The following is a 23,578-nucleotide window of genomic DNA, read 5'->3' on the forward strand; positions in this document are numbered from 1 at the left end:
AGGAAGATGAAGAGCTGAGAGGAGGAAGAGCTGAGAGGAGGAAGATGAAGAGCTGAGAGGAGGAAGAGCTGAGAGGAGGAAGATGAAGAGCTGAGAGGAGGAAGTGCTGAGAGGAGGAAGATGAAGAGCTGAGAGGAGGAAGAGGTGAGGAAGATGATAAGCTGAGAGGAGGAAGAGCTGAGGAAGATGAAGAGCTGAGAGGAGGAAGAGCTGAGGAAGATGAAGAGCTGAGAGGAGGAAGAGCTGAGAGGAGGAAGAGCTGAGAGGAGGAAGATGAAGAGCTGACGAAGATGAAGAGCTGAGAGGAGGAAGAGCTGAGAGGAGGAAGATGAAGAGCTGAGGAAGATGAAGAGCTGAGAGGAGGAAGAGCTGAGAGGAGGAAGATGAAGAGCTGAGAGGAGGAAGAGCTGAGAAGAGGACGATGAAGAGCTGAGAGGAGGAAGAGCTGAGAGGAGGAAGATGAAGAGCTGAGAGGAGGAAGTGCTGAGAGGAGGAAGATGAAGAGCTGAGAGGAGGAAGAGGTGAGGAAGATGATAAGCTGAGAGGAGGAAGAGCTGAGGAAGATGAAGAGCTGAGAGGAGGAAGAGCTGAGACGAGGAAGAGCTGAGAGGAGGAAGATGAAGAGCTGAGGAAGATGAAGAGCTGAGAGGAGGAAGAGCTGAGAGGAGGAAGATGAAGAGCTGAGAGGAGGAAGAGCTGAGAGGAGGAAGATGAAGAGCTGAGGAAGATGAAGAGCTGAGAGGAGGAAGAGCTGAGAGGAGGAAGATGAAGAGCTGAGAGGAGGAAGATGAAGAGCTGAGGAAGATGAAGAGCTGTGAGGATGAAGAGCTGAGAGGAGGAAGATGAAGAGCTGAGAGGAGGAAGAGCTGAGAGGAGGAAGATGAAGAGCTGAGAGGAGGAAGATGAAGAGCTGAGAGGAGGAAGATGAAGAGCTCAGAGGAGGAAGAGCTGAGAGGAGGAAGAGCTGAGAGGAGGAAGATGAAGAGCTGAGAGGAGGAAGATGAAGAGCTGAGGAACATGAAGAGCTGAGAGGAGGAAGAGCTGAGAGGAGGAAGATGAAGAGCTGAGAGGAGGAAGAGCTGAGAGGAGGAAGATGAAGAGCTGAGAGGAGGAAGATGAAGAGCTGAGAGGAGGAAGATGAAGAGCTCAGAGGAGGAAGACCTGAGAGGAGGAAGAGCTGAGAGGAGGAAGATGAAGAGCTGAGGAAGATGAAGAGCTGAGAGGAGGAAGAGCTGAGAGGAGGAAGATGAAGAGCTGAGAGGAGGAAGATGAAGAGCTGAGAGGAGGAAGATGAAGAGCTCAGAGGAGGAAGAGCTGAGAGGAGGAAGAGCTGAGAGGAGGAAGATGAAGAGCTGAGGAAGATAAAGAGCTGAGAGGAGGAAGATGAAGAGCTGAGGAAGATGAAGAGCTGAGAGGAGGAAGAGCTGAGAGGAGGAAGATGAAGAGCTGAGAGGAGGAAGAGCTGAGAGGAGGAAGATGAAGAGCTGAGGAAGATGAAGAGCTGAGAGGAGGAAGAGCTGAGTGGAGGAAGATGAAGAGCTGAGAGGAGGAAGATGAAGAGCTGAGGAAGATGAAGAGCTGAGAGGAGGAAGAGCTGAGAGGAGGAAGATGAAGAGCTGAGAGGAGGAAGAGCTGAGAGGAGGAAGATGAAGAGCTGAGAGGAGGAAGATGAAGAGCTGAGAGGAGGAAGATGAAGAGCTCAGAGGAGGAAGAGCTGAGAGGAGGATGAGCTGAGAGGAGGAAGATGAAGAGCTGAGGAAGATGAAGAGCTGAGAGGAGGAAGAGCTGAGAGGAGGAAGATGAAGAGCTGAGAGGAGGAAGAGCTGAGAGGAGGAAGATGAAGAGCTGAGAGGAGGAAGAGCTGAGAGGAGGAAGATGAAGAGCTGAGGAAGATGAAGAGCTGAGAGGAGGAAGAGCTGAGAGGAGGAAGATGAAGAGCTGAGAGGAGGAAGATGAAGAGCTGAGGAAGATGAAGAGCTGAGAGGAGGAAGATGAAGAGCTGAGAGGAGGAAGATGAAGAGCTCAGAGGAGGAAGAGCTGAGAGGAGGAAGAGCTGAGAGGAGGAAGATGAAGAGCTGAGGAAGATAAAGAGCTGAGAGGAGGAAGATGAAGAGCTGAGGAAGATGAAGAGCTGAGAGGAGGAAGAGCTGAGAGGAGGAAGATGAAGAGCTGAGAGGAGGAAGAGCTGAGAGGAGGAAGATGAAGAGCTGAGGAAGATGAAGAGCTGAGAGGAGGAAGAGCTGAGTGGAGGAAGATGAAGAGCTGAGAAGAGGAAGATGAAGAGCTGAGGAAGATGAAGAGCTGAGAGGAGGAAGAGCTGAGAGGAGGAAGATGAAGAGCTGAGAGGAGGAAGAGCTGAGAGGAGGAAGATGAAGAGCTGAGAGGAGGAAGATGAAGAGCTGAGAGGAGGAAGATGAAGAGCTCAGAGGAGGAAGAGCTGAGAGGAGGATGAGCTGAGAGGAGGAAGATGAAGAGCTGAGGAAGATGAAGAGCTGAGAGGAGGAAGAGCTGAGAGGAGGAAGATGAAGAGCTGAGAGGAGGAAGAGCTGAGAGGAGGAAGATGAAGAGCTGAGGAAGATGAAGAGCTGAGAGGAGGAAGAGCTGAGAGGAGGAAGATGAAGAGCTGAGAGGAGGAAGATGAAGAGCTGAGGAAGATGAAGAGCTGAGAGGAGGAAGAGCTGAGAGGAGGAAGATGAAGAGCTGAGAGGAGGAAGAGCTGAGAGGAGGAAGATGAAGAGCTGAGAGGAGGAAGATGAAGAGCTGAGAGGAGGAAGATGAAGAGCTCAGAGGAGGAAGAGCTGAGAGGAGGATGAGCTGAGAGGAGGAAGATGAAGAGCTGAGGAAGATGAAGAGCTGAGAGGAGGAAGAGCTGAGAGTAGGAAGATGAAGAGCTGAGAGGAGGAAGAGCTGAGAGAAGGAAGATGAAGAGCTGAGAGGAGAAAGAGCTGAGAGGAGGAAGATGAAGAGCTGAGGAAGATAAAGAGCTGAGAGGAGGAAGATGAAGAGCTGAGAGGAGGAAGATGAAGAGCTGAGAGGAGGAAGAAAAAGTACACAAACATATAAACAACCATGAAAGAAAAAAACAAGAATCTTCAGCGTCTCTGAAGTTTTAACTTAAAGGAACATTTTTGGTGCTTTTCACACTCCTACAAAAACTCCTGAAAACTCCTGAAATGTTCAGGTTGAGCTGCATGTGTGGACGCAAACAGACATTTGTTTTTTCTGACAGCCTCCTTGTAATTTTTGCTGCATGTGAGGCGGGGGTGAGATGATGTGTGATATTCATCTCCAGCGAGTGGAAGGGGGATGAAGGTGTTTATTCCCCGACGCAGGCGCATGACCATAGACAAGCAAGCAATCTGTGAGATGTCTGTGCACGTAAAGAAACTGCTTCATTACGTTATCGTCCGCCTTTTCCCGCTTTGAGGTGCATGTGTGAACGAACAACTCAGGAAGCTTTCAGGGGCAGCCTGCCTGAAATTGTCAGAACATTTGCATGTGTGTAAACGGTTGATGTTTTACTACCTCTCTCACATTAAGAGCTCGAGCTGTTCATTGTTATAATAAAGTCAAAGTTACTTCATAGTTTGAGATCTGGGAAGAAAGATGTTTTAGTTTTATTTGGGTTGTTTGTTAATGTGACCTTACTTTCTTCATCATCTGTTTACAGTTCAATCACAGGATGAAGCACAGAGCAGTGAATCTAACGGGATGCCGCTGCAGCACCTTTGATGACCGTAACGGGTTAAGACAACATCAGGAAATATTTGATGTACATTACCTGGTTTAAAGTTTTAATAAATGGTGTTTTGGATTGATATGAAAATGACTTGGTTCATGTGTCTCTCTCTGCCCTCTGGCCTAACGTGATCTTCTATCACTGTGGTGAACATTTTGCAAGGGAGCACCAAAAAGTATCTTGTTCACATGCAGGGGTGTGTCCAGAGGGGCGGCATGGGCCCCCCTTTGACATCTGATCTGCCAACCCAGAATCCAAATCTATGATTGGCTGTTAGTCTAATCAGAGGCGGGACTTCAGATGAAATCAACAACTCTGGACATACCCCCCCCCCCCCCACCGGGTCAAATAATCTGGACACGCCCCTGTTCACACGCAAAACCTTCTCGTGCTTAAGGGATAGTTTCTTGTGCGCACGAGATAATTAACCGTGAGCACAAGATACTTTGATATCAATATTTGCCCTCATCAGTCTGAGCATTGTTGTCTCCAACACTCCACCAAAATAAACACAAATCACACCCACTATCTGTCCTGTTCACACCTTGCATCCCTCCTGGACGATGTGACAACAAAAGGACAGCACTTACAGTAAGAGCAGGAGTTTACACTTGGCATTACCAACACAATCTCCATGTAGTACTTGAGTTTAGAGTTCACTTCCCTGCCTCACTTCCACATGAGCGCCTGTGTGACAAACTATTTTGTAATTTGTGTCTTTATTTTGTATGAATACTCAAAAATGTTTTTGTGAAAGAAGTGATTTTTGAGGATGTCTCTAAATTTGCCACAAGGGGGCCCTCTGTGCACGAGATATGCCTACACTTCTGCAGGCTTGTGATGAAAAGATGCAGACCAGGCAATGTTTGAATTGTTGCAATGCTTTAATTATCTGTATCTGCCCTGTCTCTCCACGTAAAGCATGCAAGACTGATAAACTATGGAGGAAACTGAGGTCTGGCTCTGCAGGGTGACTCTCTCCATAATTGGAGAACAGGCGCCCCCGTGTGGATCATATAGGAATGCCCCTGTTTAAAGGCCCAATATTATCAGAGACCAACGGCTGTGAAAGTTATGAGTATGTCAAAGACACAAGAAACAGTTTGGAGTCTTAAACTACAAAGCTAATGAAATCACCTCTCTGAAATTGAAATACTGAAGGAGAAAGGTTATAAATAAAAAAAAGGAGTTAAGTGTTCAGATATTTTCTAGAAACTAACAGCTATGAAAGTTGTGAGAGTATGTCAAAGGCATGTATACTGTCAGGTTGAGTAATTCTAGGACACAGAAACATGAGATGGTTATAGTTACTTATTGAATGACACAAACAGGGAAACAGCAACACACCACACAGAAACAATGAAGAAGAGGCACAGCTGAGATCATGACAAAGAAGCAGTTTGGAGTGAATATATAGGCCTACATTTATGAGAGAGCTACTCAATTCCTTTTTCAATGTGCACTTTGTGTTAAATGTAACAGTGTTGTTCCTTCTTCTTTATTTGTTTACTTGTTTCACTTTTATTTGTTAGTTTGTTAACACTTGTTGGACTGACAGTAACTGAGCCACATTAAGATAAAGAAAAATAAACTAGAAAACGTTTAGTCAAAGCTGCCGGTCCTGCTGGTCCTCCTCTCGTCCGGGTGAAACTGAGTAACCATGGCAACAGAAATGCATCACTGCTGATCCGTGGAAACAGACAGTTTCAGTTCTCAAGATACACATGTGAAAGTCTTACTGTGCTGAGCATGACTGAGTAACAAGAAGCTGCAGCAGTTTTTCTAAGAACACATTCAAAGATACGGATCACGATACTTATTTTTACAAGTCTGGCAATAAAAAAGCAAAACATCATGTTTTCTTTTTTCATAATTCTTTTTAATTTTGAGGTTATCACTAATAAAACAATGCACATATTTTCTTTATAAAAAGTGACACTGACAACATCTTACAAGACAGTTTTTTTAAAAGGTTTTTTTATTGATAACCTCGTGTTTTTTAATATTATGTTTATCTTTTATCATACTGCATTGATCATTACATGTATTGTTATGTATTGTTATAAACTCTAATATTTAAAATCATCCACTGAAGAGAAAATTCCTCATCAAGCTTGACAAACTCTTTTACTTTTAAATTCATATTTTTTGTATAGTTTGCTTGAGGTAGATTTACATATTTCGCTTCAGTTGACTGACTTTGTGTGTTTGCATATCTGTCCTCCCTCTCTGCTCTCGGACGTTAAGAGGCCGGTGTCGATCAGCGGCTGTTTGAGGCCTTTCAGAGACGCTGACATACGATGATGATGATGATGTCATTGATTCTACACCTGGTCACCTTTGGGCTCCTTGTTCAGGGTGAGGCCAGGTTCACTACAATAATCACTGTTATGGAGAAAAACTTAAAGAAGCAGCATTTACCTTTTTTCCACTGTTTCTCTGAAGTTAAGAAAGCAAAGATTCTGTTTGGATGTTGTTCATCTTTCTCCATCTGTTTCAATAACCTTCTTTTTTTTCATGTTTCTTCAGGTTCATCAGGAGACATCCTCCTGACTCAGACTCCTGGATCTCAGTCTGTTGTTCTAGGACAGACTGTCTCTATCAGATGTAAAACCAGCACAAGTGTTGGTGCTGACCTCAACTGGTATCTTCAGAAACCTGGAGAAGCTCCTAAACTCCTGATTTATTATTCTACAAACCGTCAGTCTGGAGTTTCTACTCGTTTTAGTGGAAGTGGATCTGGAACTGACTTCACTCTGACTGTTAGTGGAGTCCAGACTGAAGATTCAGGAGATTATTATTGTCAGCAGGGTAGCAGCTACCCGTTCACACAGTGATACAACGTCGTACAAAAACCTCCGTCAACTGAAGAGGAACTGATCTGACTGAACAGCTGCAGAGAAACTAAAACAAAGTTCCATGAAACACAACATAGTTTAAAATCAATTAATTTAAACTATAAACTCTAAATATTCTGCACATTAAGAAGATCATCTATTTTAATTCTTTCAATAAATACACAAGGGTGTTTGATGTTACAAGACCCGAAACCCCCCATGAACCCAGAAAACATCACTGATGATGAGTTCTAGCCCATCTGTAGGATGTATCTTTTATCTATCTTTACACACACACGTACATTTTATCCTAATAAAACATATTTTGTAGTTTAGTTTCTATGATATCACGCTTTATTTAACAGATTTTCAATATTTCTTTGAGCTAAAACACATTCATTTAGATGTTTTCCTCTCTTTTCTATTGATAAACATAAACCATGAGACATGTTAAAGTCCTGGTCATTAACATTTTCAGTAAAAAAGCTGATTTGATGATTTTCATTCAGTTGTTTCAGTCATTAAGGCGTCCATATCGATTGTTAGAAAAACCTTGTGAATAGAACATTATTTAGCAGCTGTCTTTGAGGTTGTCAAAGTGTGATTTATGTGGATCAAATATAAAAATCTGTATTTTAACATTAGGTTTAATATTCATACAGAAACTTACTTCCAACATCCAGTCTGGTTCCTCCACCAAAAGTCCACCACAGTGGTACAAAGTCATTGAGCGGCCGTACAAAAACCTCTCACTGTAGAGACACACGGCTCTCTGACTTTAACACACTGAACTCAAACTACCACAACTCCACATGTCACCTTACCATGAGAGTGAAAATCATCTATTTCCCAACAAATAAAAACTCTGGCTTCAAACATTTTACCTTCATTTAAATTCAGTCTGTGTTTCTGTTTTAAACTGAAATCCTTTAAAGTCAAATGTTGTCTTTATTCTTTCTAAAACAAACGATTTAAAAGTTAAAGGTCAGTATTTTCTTTTCCTCCAGGCTTGAATATGAAGACAAAAGACACCAGAATAACTTACTGATTGAATGAAAAGCTGAATATGTGACTTACTTCCAATATCCAGTCTGGTTCCTCCACCGAACGTGTACCACAGTGATACAAACTGATGGAGTCGTCGTACAAAAACCTCTCGCTGTAGAGACACACGGCTCTCTGACTCTGACACAAACACAGACACCTCAATGAGTCTCTGCCTGCAAGACCTCTGAGACCAAATGAAAACAGAATCTAAAAAGATTATAACAGATTAAAGAATGTCTTTCTTTGAGATATTTAAATCTTTGAATTATTTTTAAATCATTTTCTCAAGAATATTATTAATTACAACTCCTGATTTATATCAGGATAAATGTTTCTAGAAGCATGAACATGAAATCATATTAAAGTTGTTTTGAAAGTTTTCTAATGAATTGTATAATTAATTGATTGATTGATAAACAGAGTAATGAGAGTGATCCCTGTTGGAGTCAGTCAGAACATTTCCATAGAGAGCCACTTTGCATCAGCAGCACCATGCTCCAGTGCTCTGGGAGACTTTATAGTCCTGACAGTTGAACACTGGATGACTGACAGCTGTCCTTCATCACAACAGAAATCCTCGTCCTCATCATCAAAAACATGACTTTGATGTGCGTCCTCATCTGGACTCTCCTCCTCTGCTGCTGCTTCACAGGTAAAGTCCAGAGAATCAAACTCCTCTCCTCTATGAACATCCGTCCCTCTGAAATGAAGCCCACTAAACCCTGATGCTGCTTTCTGTTTTTGTCTCTGTATCCTCAGAGTCCAGAGGACAGGTCACAGTGACTCAGCCTGCAGCAGTGAGCTCTGCTCTGGGAGCCTCCGTCTCCATCTCATGTAGAACCAGTCAGAATGTTTATAATAATAACTGCTTAGCCTGGTACCAACAGAAAGATGGAGGAACTCCTAAACTCCTCATTTACTATGCTAGCTCTCGAGCATCAGGGATTCCAGATCGTTTTTCAGGCAGTGGATCAAACTCTGCCTTCACTCTGACCATCAGTGGAGTCCAGACTGAAGATGCAGCAGTTTACTACTGTCAGAGTTTTCATGTCATCAACAGTCAGTGGGTGTTCACACAGTGAAAAAGCGTCGTACAAAAACCTCCCTCAGTCAGACTGAACAGAAACTGAACTGACTGCTGCAGCTGGAAGTTTCTGCAGAGACTGACACACTTCACTGAGGACACACACACACACACACACACACACACACACACACACACACACACACACACACACACACACACTTCACTGAGGACACACACACACACACACACACACACACACACACACACACACACACACACACACACACACACATCATTTTTCTAATACTTTAACAACTTTCCTGAACTCTTAACGCACCAACACACCTACAACACACAAATGGCAAAATGGTTAATTTCATGCTCAAAATCACACATTGTAAACTAAAGTCCAACACTCATTTTCAAAATAAAATAATACACTCACACACTACACCATGTCCACCAAAACACTGCAAACATGTCTCAAAATAAAATCATTCTTCCAAAACACCAACACATGTCCTCTTCCAACATAAACATGTAATCACAGCACAATGTCATAAAAACATCAGATGGAATTACAGGAACTACATTATTTTATGTGTCAGATCTGCCCTTATACAATAGACATATTTGATCATAGATTGTGTTTAGCACTGCATTTTCTTTACGTTTTGTTTTGTTGGGTTTAGTAAATGCATGCATTTTGTTTCTTTGGCTGCAGAAATGTAATACAAAAAAGGAATGACCCATATCAGAGTAAATGTACTGTTTATGAAAAAAATAAGACAGAGACAGAATTGCTACAGTAAAGGCTTTATCTGCAACAGGACATTACTGCAAGATAACAAAAATATACAATAGTGAGGTGGTCAGGGGCCAATCTCACATTTATGCAGGAGTGTACCATTTTTGGAGATTGCGGCGCACATGGTGATGTTGGCTCCTCTCTGGCCCAGGACGGTTACTGTGGCCCTTTTGGAAATTATGTTTCTTCCACGCCGACGCCTTTTTGCCAAGTTGTAGCCAGCCTCGTCAATGTAGATCATTTCATGTGGGACTTGATTGGCCTCTATCTCCATAACTCTCTGACAGTAATCAGACACAGTGTGTGTAAATGCTTTGCTGTAGACCTACTGTATGTCCTCCTGTACTCCAGGTTTATAGAGTAGTTTACTGCAAACACACTATGTATAGTACAGTAATGACTGTATTGCATAACCTTACCTGGATGTATTGGTGACAGAGTTCTTTGATGCACTCGCTGTTTATTTCAAAATGAACTTTGTTGTTTCTTTCAGACTCTGTGATTAGCTAGAGTCTGAGAAATGGATTTATGCTGATTGATACAATGTTCCTAAGAAAAGGTTGTCCTCTACAACTCTGGACTGAATGTCCTTCAGTTTTATTTTATCGTCAGAAATCACCACGTTGACAATGGCAAGTTCCTGCTCTTCATTTAGGAGCTTCCTTCTTCCCCCTGAGGGAGGTAGATGTTGAATCCTTAGAGAGACAAAACACAGTTACATATGAGAGACTGGAGGCATACCGTTCCTGTAATACATGGTAAAATGATTTACACTTTGCAGTAGGAGAAGCCTTGTAAAATATCCTACCTGTTGGCTTGTCGAAAAATCCTGACAATGAATGCCACTGTGTCCCGGCTGAGATGTGTTCACCAGCCTCTCTGTATGATAGTCTGTGGTTTATGACATGCTCTATGATAGCAGCTCTTATTTCATCAGTTACCCTAGCTCTGGTCCTTCTTTGAACGCCACCACGCTGTTGGGCCACGCAGGCTTATGACCAGCAAACAATGGACTTGGGCCTGCACCTCTGTGAGAAGCCTCATTTGAGTTATTTACTGAGATCACAAAGAGACTTAAAGGACTCTTAATCCCAGAATCCCCTGCAATACTTCACACCTACGCGTGAAGAAAGGGGGCACCGGAACCTCTTTCTCCTTATTGCAGGGGACCTGAGGTAGACCCCCCATGGAGTAGGCCAGGCTACAAAGTGAGAAAACATTTGTAAAATTGGCAATAAAAATCCATTGTTTTGGTCTTGGATGAGCTTGTGTGTAAAAGAAGTTCAAGCTTCTTAAATTGGTGTTAACTTTAGAGCCTACACAGACGGATGTTGTCCTAACTCTGTTAAGAGTTTAGGAAAATCTTTGACAGTACTTCAAATAGTGTCTTAGCAATCGTAAAAAAAAACTGTAAATGAATAAGTAAACAATAATAAGACTTTCAATGAAAAACACACAATGACTATGTATGCTGACAATGCTCTGCAGTATGTTTCGAATGACCTAAAAACATATATTCAAATTTGTTTTCAGCACATATTGAAACACTCAACTCAAAATCAGCCATTTTCTCAGAACATTTCCATAGAGAGCCACTTTGCATCAGCAGCACCATGCTCCAGTGCTCTGGGAGACTTTATAGTCCTGACAGTTGAACACTGGATGACTGACAGCTGTCCTTCATCACAACAGAAATCCTCGTCCTCATCATCAAAAACATGACTTTGATGTGCGTCCTCATCTGGACTCTCCTCCTCTGCTGCTGCTTCACAGGTAAAGTCCAGAGAATCAAACTCCTCTCCTCTATGAACATCCGTCCCTCTGAAATGAAGCCCACTAAACCCTGATGCTGCTTTCTGTTTTTGTCTCTGTATCCTCAGAGTCCAGAGGACAGGTCACAGTGACTCAGCCTGCAGCAGTGACCTCTGCTCTGGGAGCCTCCGTCTCCATCTCATGTAGAACCAGTCAGGATGTTTATGTCTATAACAGCTACCACTGCTTAGCCTGGTACCAACAGAAAGATGGAGGAACTCCTAAACTCCTCATTTACTATGCTAGCACTCGAGCATCAGGGATTCCAGATCGTTTTTCAGGCAGTGGATCAAACTCTGCCTTCACTCTGACCATCAGTGGAGTCCAGACTGAAGATGCAGCAGTTTACTACTGTCAGAGTTATCACTACATCAACAGTCAGGCTGTGTTCACACAGTGAAAAAGCGTCGTACAAAAACCTCCCTCAGTCAGACTGAACAGAAACTGAACTGACTGCTGCAGCTGGAAGTTTCTGCAGAGACTGACACACTTCACTGAAGCAGCTCAGACATGATAAAGACCTTAAAAATCAATCAGCCCTCATATTTGTTTTGGATTATAAACCTCATTGTAAACGCACTTAAACAATACACACTCTTTACAAGCAGAGGATTATGGGTAATAAGATTTTTTTTTAAATAACATTCATATGTTGGTGATAAAGTGGACAAAAAAACAAACCTACAAATATTTGCACATAGAAATAACCGCAAAAACAAAAACCAATAACCAAACTAACAAGAAAACAGAAACAAGTCAAAACAGTGAAACATTAGAAAAGACACAACACAACAATCACACAGGCCATAGATTGAAATGAGATATGGTGACTTCTGAACTTTTCTATGTTGATGGAGGGTAATAGAAAGCTATGAGATTTTTAGATCTGGTGTGAGTTGCAGTTCATTCATCAAGGTCAGAAGTCAGGTGGGAAGTAAAGAGAAAACAATCTACGAATAAATCTAAAATATATATATGTATGAAGAAAAATGATAAAACAATCAAATTAAAGGTATAGTGTTAATGTGACCATCATAGAAACAAAGAGGAAAATATCTATATCCATACATACATGCACATAGGTATACACACATACATATACATTCATACACACTCATGCAATATTTGAGAAGAACTGAAAAGAGGGGTCTCACAGGGACATCGGGGGGTCAGGCAAGAGGCCCCCTCCACCCGACCCACGGCCCCCAACAGCAGCTGACAGCCCCAGCAGGATACAGACTGGGCGGGTTAGATTAGATTTTTTCACTTGATTGAGAAGGTTGTAGATTGTTGTTGGTTGTATTAATTTTTAAATTGTTGATATCAGAGGAACTGGTCCCTCCCAACCCGTATTTCTGGATGAATGTACTGAATGATATAAATTGGTTGTTTTAAGGAGATGGAGGTGAGTGATTTCCTTTTGTTGCCATGATGGAAAGTGGATGGGGGTGTTGTGTAGCTGGAGGTCTGGATTGTGCCATACTGGGGTGTATCTACATGGTGCTAGTGATGACTTGGTGATATTATGGGTTTTCCACCAGGCTGCCAGAGGTGAGGAGATGGTGATGGTTTTGTGGTAGTCCTGTTCCTTAATTGATTGTGGTAGGAAGGAAAAGGGTTGTTTTTTTGAAACAACGATTAACTTCAATTCATTTGTAGTTTGACTTTTATCCCCCAGTTACGGCTGCAACCTTCCTGGTGTTACAGTCTGAGTGAGTGTCACGCCAGCTGCACACAAGTTGATGATTTTTCAGTGAAATTCATTGTCCTGGTCTTGTCTCCTTCTTGTCCTGGTCTTGTCTCCTTCTTGTCCTGGTCTTGTCTCCTTCTTGTCCTGGTCTTGTCTCCTTCTTGTCCTGGTCTTGTCTCCTTCTTGTCCTGGTCTTGTCTCCTTCCTGTCCCAGTCTTGTCTCCTTCTTGTCCTGGTCTTGTCTCCTTCTTGTCCTGGTCTTGTCTCCTTCTTGTCCTGGTCTTGTCTCCTTCTTGTCCTGCCTTGGTCTTGATCTTATCTTGGTCTCTGAGCACTCTGGTCTCAGCTAGTCATGCTGGCTATCATGGGTTTTGTTCATTATTACCGACTATTGTAGAGAGAATAAAGCACAAAACAAGTTTACTGTCATTTGGGAATTTATATAAATATTTATATAAATGATGAAAAATGATATCGTTTGAAGTTCTGTGATCACTGATGACGCTCATCAAACATATTGAGGAGCTCAGTCTGAGTTTAAAAACAGTGTTTATGTCTCATCATGATGTGTTTTTACTCGTCCTTTGTAAAGTTATCATGGAGAAACTACATTTCTTAATGTAGTCACTGGCTCCATTATGATGAAGTATCTTAAGACAGTTTGTGATAAAAGAAAAGAAAAGTCGTTTTAACAACTTTGAAAAAAAGACAAAAAGACAAAAAGTGTATTTCTCATTGATTTAATGAACAGATTATCAGGAAACAATACACACACATATGAAGCAACAAGCTAATATTTATTCTTTAGAAACATGAAATAAAGAGAGAGAGAAAGGTGCACAGTGAGAGCAGTATCACAGTAAAACCAGCAGCAGAGTCCCAGTGAGTCATTACTGGGAACACTGGTCTCTACTCAGACTCTCTGAGACCGGAGCCTGGGCGCCCTGGGTGGCCTCACAGGTCACAGAGCCCACCTTCCTCCACTGGTCTGCAGAGAGCCTCAGGGTGCTGCTCCAGCTGTAGAGAGCGTCCTTCTCCAGCACCGCAGGGCTCCTGCTCTCCTCCCAGCTGCTGCTGCTGCTGCCGTCCACCTTCCAGGCCAGACTCCAGCCTGAGGGGAAGCCCTTGTTGGCCAGGCACATGAGCGTGGCCTTCCCCTGCTCCAGCTCCTCATTGGAGGGGGGCAGCACCGTCAGGGTGGGACGCACATCACCTATAGGAGACACCAATCAGATTAGAGGACAGGGAGCACACAGCTGTCAATCAAACACCACACCCTATAGGACACCTTTAATGTCTGAGAGTTGATTTTTCTTTTTTAGGAGTTTCTGTCAGATGTTTCTTTCTGCTCCACCGGTCACTCACTCACACATTGTTTCACTTCCCTTTAAGAAGCCTCTCATGCACATCAGCACACAGAGAGAGAATCACACAGAATGACCTGAAATATATTTAAACTACATCTGAATCAAATTTAAAACATTACAAACATTCCCCATCAAAATAATCCAAAAACTTTGCAACACATTATTAAAACAGTTTGTAGGTAAAACAAACTAAAACAGAATCAACTGAACACAATCAAATGTTCTTCAAATGAATTCTAATCAGAAAAATAAGGTATCAGAAAAATACCTTAAAGAGTTGTCAGAAAATGAATCTGAGGAAAACATTTAAAACACCTCTCTTTGTTAAACATCAACTTGTTTATGTTTCAGTGTGACAGAAATCAAACTGTCCTGAGTGAACCATCACGGTAAAGCAGGACCGATAAAAACATGATAAGAGTTCATTAGAGTTAGAGTTTAACGATGACAAATAAACAGAGAGACAGCTGCTGAACACAAACACATGAAGATATATATTAGACATACATATAAATAATATCTGAATAAATCTACTTTGTAGTTTTGTCAGTGTTTGAATTGCAGTAGCACTGATTTGATATCTCTCTATGCTGATGATATCACGCTTTATTTAACAGATTTAAAATATTTCTTTGAGCTAAAACACATTCATTTAGATGTTTTCCTCTCTTTTCTTTTGATAAACATAAACCACTAGACAATTTAAAATCCTGGTCATCAACATTTTCTGTAAAGAAAGCTGATTTGATGATTTTCATTCAGTTGTTTCAGTCATTAAGGCGTCCATATCGATTGTTAGAAAAACCTCATGAATAGAACATTATTTAGCAGCTGTCTTTGAGGTTGTCAAAGTGTGATTTATGTGGATCAAATATAAAAATCTGTATTTTAACATTAGGTTTAATATTCATACAGAAACTTACTTCCAACATCCAGTCTGGTTCCTCCACCAAAAGTCCACCACAGTGGTACAAAGTCATTGAGCGGCCGTACAAAAACCTCTCACTGTAGAGACACACGGCTCTCTGACTTTAACACACTGAACTCAAACTACCACAACTCCACATGTCACCTTACCATGAGAGTGAAAATCATCTATTTCCCAACAAATAAAAACTCTGGCTTCAAACATTTTACCTTCATTTAAATTCAGTCTGTGTTTCTGTTTTAAACTGAAATCCTTTAAAGTCAAATGTTGTCTTTATTCTTTCTAAAACAAACGATTTAAAAGTTAAAGGTCAGTATTTTCTTTTCCTCCAGGCTTGAATATGAAGACAAAAGACACCAGAATAACTTACTGATTGAATGAAAAGCTGAATATGTGACTTACTTCCAATATCCAGTCTGGTTCCTCCACCGAACGTGTACCACAGTGATACAAACTGATGGAGTCGTCGTACAAAAACCTCTCGCTGTAGAGACACACGGCTCTCTGACTCTGACACAAACACAGACACCTCAATGAGTCTCTGCCTGCAAGACCTCTGAGACCAAATGAAAACAGAATCTAAAAAGATTATAACAGATTAAAGAATGTCTTTCTTTGAGATATTTAAATCTTTGAATTATTTTTAAATCATTTTCTCAAGAATATTATTAATTACAACTCCTGATTTATATCAGGATAAATGTTTCTAGAAGCATGAACATGAAATCATATTAAAGTTGTTTTGAAAGTTTTCTAATGAATTGTATAATTAATTGATTGATTGATAAACAGAGTAATGAGAGTGATCCCTGTTGGAGTCAGTCAGAACATTTCCATAGAGAGCCACTTTGCATCAGCAGCACCATGCTCCAGTGCTCTGGGAGACTTTATAGTCCTGACAGTTGAACACTGGATGACTGACAGCTGTCCTTCATCACAACAGAAATCCTCGTCCTCATCATCAAAAACATGACTTTGATGTGCGTCCTCATCTGGACTCTCCTCCTCTGCTGCTGCTTCACAGGTAAAGTCCAGAGAATCAAACTCCTCTCCTCTATGAACATCCGTCCCTCTGAAATGAAGCCCACTAAACCCTGATGCTGCTTTCTGTTTTTGTCTCTGTATCCTCAGAGTCCAGAGGACAGGTCACAGTGACTCAGCCTGCAGCAGTGACCTCTGCTCTGGGAGCCTCCGTCTCCATCTCATGTACGACCAGTCAGGATGTTTATTATAGCAGCTACCACTACTTAGCCTGGTACCAACAGAAAGATGGAGGAACTCCTAAACTGCTTATATACCGTGCTAGCACTCGAGCATCAGGGATTCCAGATCGTTTTTCAGGCAGTGGATCAAACTCTGCCTTCACTCTGACCATCAGTGGAGTCCAGACTGAAGATGCAGCAGTTTACTACTGTCAGAGTTTTCACTACATCAACAGTCAGGATGTGTTCACACAGTGAAAAAGCATCGTACAAAAACCTCCCTCAGTCAGACTGAACAGAAACTGAACTGACTGCTGCAGCTGGAAGTTTCTGCAGAGACTGACACACTTCACTGAAGCAGCTCAGACATGATAAAGACCTTAAAAATCAATCAGCCCTCATATTTGTTTTGGATTATAAACCTCATTGTAAACGCACTTAAACAATACAGTCTTTGCAAGCAGAGGATTATGGGTAATAAGATTTTTTTTTTAAATCTAACATTTTTTTATTTGTGATAAAGTGGACAAAAAAACAAACCTACAAATATTTGCACATAGAAATAACAGCAAAAACAAAAACCAATAACCAAACTAACAAGAAAACAGAAACAAGTCAAAACAGTGAAACATTAGAAAAGACACAACACAACAATCACACAGGCCATAGATTGAAATGAGATATGGTGACTTCTGAACTTTTCTATGTTGATGGAGGGTAATAGAAAGCTATGAGATTTTTAGATCTGGTGTGAGTTGCAGTTCATTCATCAAGGTCAGAAGTCAGGTGGGAAGTAAAGAGAAAACAATCTAAGAATTAATCTAAAATATATATATATGTATGAAGAAAAATGATAAAACAATCAAATTAAAGGTATAGTGTTAATGTGACCATCATAGAAACAAAGAGGAAAATATCTATATCCATACATACATGCACATAGGTATACACACATACATATACATTCATACACACTCATGCAACATTTGAGAAGAACTGAAAAGAGGGATCTCACAGGGACATCGGGGGGTCAGGCAAGAGGCCCCCTCCACCCGACCCACGGCCCCCAACAGCAGCTGACAGCCCCAGCAGGATACAGACTGGACGGGTTAGATTAGATTTTTTCACTTGATTGAGAAGGTTGTAGATTGTTGTTGGTTGTATTCATTTTTAAATTGTTGATATCAGAGGAACTGGTCCCTCCCAACCCGTATTTCTGGATGAATGTACTGAATGATATAAATTGGTTGTTTTAAGGAGATGGAGGTGAGTGATTTCCTTTTGTTGCCATGATGGAAAGTGGATGGGGGTGTTGTGTAGCTGGAGGTCTGGATTGTGCCATACTGGGGTGTATGTACATGGTGCTGGTGATGACTTGGTGATATTATGGGTTTTCCACCAGGCTGCCAGAGGTGAGGAGATGGTGATGGTTTTGTGGTACACTGTAAAACCCGATAAGTTAATTGAACTCAAAAAAAGAGTTGAAACTGATTACATCGAAAATCTTAAGTTCTAACAACTCAATCTTTTAAGTTATAATAAACATAATTACATAAAGTACTATTAACTTAGCGTAATCAAGTGACACTTACTTCATTTTGTATGTTAATGTTACACTAATTATTAAGTATTATTTACATGTTTTTTTTATTCTGAAAGAACAAATACAAATTAAGTACTGCAAACTCAAATACTTTGTGAAGCGTTACCATGAATTATTTATGATGATTATATGGATGAAAGATGGCTGTCCATGCTGGGGGAGGCTGAGATTTAACGCTCCACAAACATTTGTGAATTAGAACTGTTTTGAATGAATTTTTTTTTTTTTTGAATGAACTTTGGGCATTTTGTACAAAAACAAACTCGTCAAAATATATTTTTCTCAGTCAGGAAAAGAAGAAAATGTTGACACGACAAAGTCAGAAAGAAAGACAGAAGCAGGCAGAACTCTGTGCAATCAATCCACAGGAGAAAACTCCACCTGTTGCAGGTATGGAAGGCATTTCAGGTCTTTCTGAGATTTTAAAAGAAATCAGGGAGCTTTGGAGCATTAAAGAAGGAAATAAATGAATTAAGAGAACACACCTGACAACTAAAAGCGAGAATGGACGCAGCCGAATTAAGAATCGCGGAAAACGAGGATCGTGAAATTGCCGTGACACAAGTGCTCATCCACAGTCTGCGCCTGCAGAAAAAGTTGGAAGTAAAATGTGAGGGAACTGAAGGCCGTGCTCGGAGAAAAAATCTAAGAATTAATTCAGTGCCTGAGAAATGCGAGGGAAATAACATGATTGCATTTGTGGAAACCATAATACAGGAGAAACTGGATATTAACGAGGCCATCAAGCTAGAGAGGGCACACCGAGCCGGACCATATACCGGACATAACCAACGTCCTAGGTCAATAATAGTCCGTTTTCAAAACTTTAACGATAGGCAAAGGGTGCTTCAAGCTGCCTGGGCAAAGAAGGATATTTGGATGAATGACCACAGGATTTGTTTTGATGAAGACTTCACTGCTCAGGTGTTCGAGGAACGAGCAAAATACAAACAAGTGAGAAAACAACTTCAGGAAAGAAAGATCAAGTCTCGTATACTCTTTCCAGCCAGACTGAAAGTATTTGACAGGGACGGGAAATTCAAGGTGTTTGACAATCCTGCAGTCGCGGCAGAGGGTTTACGTGAGTTCGGCATCAACATGGAGATTCCAGCTGGGGAGCTGGACTTGGAGTCAACACTACAGGCAGCAGGCTGGGAGACAGCTTGCTCCAAGAGCAAGAGAAAACCAGCGAGTGAGCTGATGCGTGGTATAAAGACGATACTGGACTCTATGGATCGGCATGCAGGAGAAAAAGATTAAAAAGGTATGCGCAGATCATAAAAGCAGCGACAAATGTGTTTCCTTTTGGGCACATACATCTTTCTAAAACGAACAAATGACTGAAACAATAGGAAGCCAAGTCCTTTCCAGATCTGAAAGTATAAAATGTATGATTTTGAATCGGATGTCGACCCAGAGAGTCATGTGTTTAATCACATTAATGACACGTGTAAATATTATACTGATAATGATTTCAAAGACAATGTTGAATTAGACAATAGATTTTCGTTAATACATTTCAATTGTAGAAGTCTTTATGCGAGCTTCACCAAGATCAATGGATATCTGAGTTCACTTCAAGGTAAATTTAAGTTGATAGCCTTATCTGAGAAGTGGTTAAATCAAGAGAAAGGTGTTGATTTTCATATTGAGGGTTATAAGTTACATTATATGAACAGAAGCAATGAGAGGGGAGGGGGTGTGGCCCTGTTTGTAGACAGTGACCTGAAATGCAAACCAGTTAAATCCATGACGACAGCAATTGATGATTTAATGGAGTGTATAACTGTGGAAATTTAAATGGAAAAGAACAGAAATATTGTAAGTTGTGTGTACAGAACACCAACTTCAAATATAGACATTCTAGATAAACTGGAAGAATTAATGGATATGTTAAATGAAAGAAGAACATGTATTATTTGTGGGGATTTTAATATAGATCTCCTAATTACATCTAAACACAAAGCCACATCAGATTTCCTTGATGCATTATACAGCAGAGGGCTATACCCACTGATTACCAAGCCCAGTAGGATAACATCTTCAGGTGCAACATTAATTGATAATATTTTTATAAATGTTGTGCAAAATAATGCCAGAAGTGGCCTATTAATTAATGACATAAGTGACCATTTACCAGTGTTTTCAATAAATGACTGTCAAATAAAGAGCAAGAAGAATGAAGTTCGTAACAGATATGCAAGGGTAAGAACTGATGAAGCAATACATAGACTTCAAAATGATCTTTTCAAAGAACAGTGGGAAGGTGTTTATGTAGAAGAGATAAATGATTCCTATAATTCCTTTTTGAATGGATACTTGTCCCTTTACAATAAACATTGTCCCATTATTCAATATAAACAAAAAGTTAGTTATATTAAAAAGCCATGGATTACAAAGGGCTTGCAAATTGCATGCAAAAAGAAAAACAAATTTTACAGGGACTTTATTAAATTCCAAACAAAGGATGCAGAAAGGCAATATAAGGTTTATAAAAATAAGTTGACTTTTATAATTAGACAAGCCAAAAAAGATTATTATAATAAAGTGTTACAGGAAAACAAAAATGACATCAAAAGTACATGGAAAATTATGAACAAGGTAATAGGAAATAATCCTGTGTCCACAAGTACACCGAGCTATTTTAAGAACGACAATAATGAGATGTTTGAGAACATGAATGAAGTGGTTAATGAATTTAATTCTTTTTTTGTAGATGTTGGACCTAATCTCGCAAAGTCTATTAAAAAACAAAATGATTGTCAAACGGCAGGTGGCTGGAATAGAGATGGTCAAATATTGCAGTCTATGTTTCTTGAAGAAGTGAATGAGAGTGAGATAAGATCTATTGTGGCAAAATCTAAAAATAAGACATCAACTGACAGTGACGGGATTGATATGATTATTGTGAAAATGACAATCGATTGTATAATTCAACCTCTTAGCCATATTTTCAATCTTTCTTTTCGTACAGGTATTTTTCCAGATAGAATGAAAATTCCACTTTTTAAAACAGGATACAAACACAGCTTTACTAATTACAGACCAGTGTCCGTATTATCACAATTTTCAAAGGTACTTGAGAAATTGTTTGCAGAAAAATTAGATAATTTTATTGAAAAAAATAATTTGTTAAGTGAGAGTCAGTTTGGATTCCGGAAGAACCGGTCTACAGCTTTAGCATTAATGAAAATAACAGAAGAAATTTCTACAGCAATAGACAGTAAAAAATATACAATTGGTGTATTCATTGATCTGAAAAAAGCGTTTGATACAATAGATCACAAAATATTAATTTCTAAATTATATATGTATGGTGTGAGAGGAGTTGTTCTGAACTGGTTAAGTAGCTATTTAATTAACAGACAGCAATATGTACTATTTTCTGGTAGTACATCTGAGTATTTGAATATTGAATGTGGAGTCCCACAAGGCTCGGTTTTGGGGCCTAAACTCTTTAATTTGTATATTAACAATAATAATAATACATTTTATTTAAAGGCGCCTTTCAAAACTCTCAAGGTCACCTTACAAAGCAGAGATAAAAAAACAACAAGGTAACAACACAACGATAAAATTAACATTAAAAAACACAAATGTACAGGATGTAAAGGAGTTATGAGAACGGGTGGAGAATGATCAGACTGAATATGCCAGTTTAAAAAGATGTGTTTTGAGATGAGATTTGAAAATGGAGAGAGTGTCGATATTACGGATTTGTGGTGGGAGGGAGTTCCAGAGGTGGGGGGCAGAGCGGCTGAAGGCCCTGGACCCCCTGGTGGACAGGCGGGCGGGTGGTGCAGTGAGTTGAATGGAAGAAGAAGACCTGAGAGTGTGGGTAGGTATGTTGATGTGCAGGAGTTCAGAGATGTAAAGCGGAGCGAGGTTGTGGATGACCTTGAAGGTGAGAAGCAGAATTTTGAAGGTGATGCGATGTTTAACCGGGAGCCAATGAAGCTGCTGTAGGACAGGGGTGATGTGATTGACAGAGGGCGTTCTGGTGATGATGCGAGCGGCAGAATTCTGGACCAGTTGAAGTTTGTGGATGGACTTAAGAGGGAGACCAAAGAGAAGGGAGTTGCAGTAGTCAATGCGGGATGTAACCAGGGTGTTGACGAGGATGGCAGTACTGCTGAGAGTGAGGGACGGGCGGAGGCGATTAATGTTACGATGATGGAAATAAGCAGACCGGGTGACATTATTGATGTGAGCTTGGAATGATAGTGTGCTGTCAAGGATGACACCCAGACTCTTAACCTGAGGGGAAGGGGAAACTGAGGAGTGGTCAATAGCCAGAGAAAAACTGTCAAGTTTGGAGATTGTTGATTTGGTGCCGATGAGGAGAAGCTCGGTTTTGTCACTGTTTAATTTGAGGAAGTTGAAGGTGAACCAGGATTTAATTTCTTGCAGGCAATCAGTCAGGGAAGTGGGCGGGAGGGAGGAGATGGGTTTGGTGGACAGATAGAGCTGGGTGTCATCCGCATAGCAATGGAACTGGATGTTATACTTACGGAAGATATGGCCAAGAGGAAGGAGATAGATGATGAACAGAAGGGGGCCCAGGACAGAACCCTGAGGAACACCGGTGGTGACTGGAAATGGTTGGGATTTGAAGGTTCCGAGTTGAATGAACTGAGCACGACCAGAGAGATAGGATGAAAACCAGTGCAAGGGTGTGTCAGTGATTCCAATGGAGGCAAGTCTGTCAAGGAGTGTGTGATGGGAGATGGTGTTGAAGGCTGCACTTAGATCAAGGAGGATGAGGATGGTTAGAAGTCCGGAATCAGCTGCCATGAGGAGGTCGTTGGTGATTTTTACCAATGCTGTCTCTGTGCTATGGAGGGGGCGGAAACCAGACTGGAACTGTTCATAGAGGTTATTGTCAGACAAATGAGTGTGAACCTGAGATGCAACTGTTTTTTCAAGAATTTTGGATAGGAAGGGTAGATTAGAGATAGGACGGAAGTTATTGATGTCATTTGGGTCTGCAGCAGGTTTCTTAAGTATAGGGGTTATTGAAGCTGACTTGAAAGAAATGGGAACAAGACCAGAGGTGAGGGAGGAATGTATGATGACCATTATTAGGGAAGACAGAGGGGGTAGGCAAGCTTTTACTAGGACAGTAGGGAGAGGGTCTAATGGACAGGTAGATGGTTTTGATTTCTGAATGAGGTCAGATATTTCAGCAACAGAAGGAAGTTTGAAACTTGAAAGTGAGTGAGAGAGAGGAGGTAAGAAGACTGGGAGAGATGAGATGTTAGGAGTCAGTTGCTGGTAAATCTTGTCTACTTTAGCAGTGAAAAATGACATTAAAGAGTTACAATAGGCGGTGGAAAACAGATGAGAAGCAAGAGAGTCCGGTGGTTGTAGTATGTTGTTGATGATGGAGAATAGTGTCCTTGTATTCCCTTCACCTGAGCTGATGATACCTGCGTAGTGAGTTGATTTAGCTGTAGAGAGACTGTCCTTGTAGTGGAGAATGTGGTTATTGTCCAGTTTTCTTGTAGAGACGTTCCAG

At 41.0% G+C, this 23,578-nt stretch overlaps 2 long non-coding RNA genes and 1 gene segment (V, D, J or C); 1 reads left to right on the top strand and 2 right to left on the bottom strand.

Moving 5' to 3' along the window:
• Window positions 1–9,450: 9,450 nt before the first annotated feature.
• On the bottom strand, window positions 9,451–10,943 carry LOC136179785 (uncharacterized). The gene is made up of 2 exons (XR_010666747.1): window positions 9,878–10,943; window positions 9,451–9,738 (listed from the first exon to the last, which is right to left on the bottom strand). It is a non-coding gene; the product is annotated as an uncharacterized lncRNA (long non-coding RNA).
• A 170-nt stretch (window positions 10,944–11,113) lies between these two features.
• Window positions 11,114–12,670, top strand: LOC136179784 (uncharacterized). The gene is made up of 2 exons (XR_010666746.1): window positions 11,114–11,231; window positions 11,339–12,670. It is a non-coding gene; the product is annotated as an uncharacterized lncRNA (long non-coding RNA).
• Window positions 12,671–13,684: 1,014 nt separating this feature from the next.
• Window positions 13,685–15,394, bottom strand: LOC136179799 (Ig kappa-b4 chain C region-like). The segment is given in 3 exon segments: window positions 13,685–14,173; window positions 15,251–15,328; window positions 15,382–15,394. Coding segments are annotated over 3 exon segments (414 nt in total).
• Window positions 15,395–23,578: the final 8,184 nt, after the last annotated feature.

Source organism: Labrus bergylta, chromosome 8 (assembly GCF_963930695.1).
Source record: "Labrus bergylta chromosome 8, fLabBer1.1, whole genome shotgun sequence".
In the NCBI taxonomy this organism is placed as follows: Eukaryota; Metazoa; Chordata; class Actinopteri; order Labriformes; family Labridae; genus Labrus; species Labrus bergylta.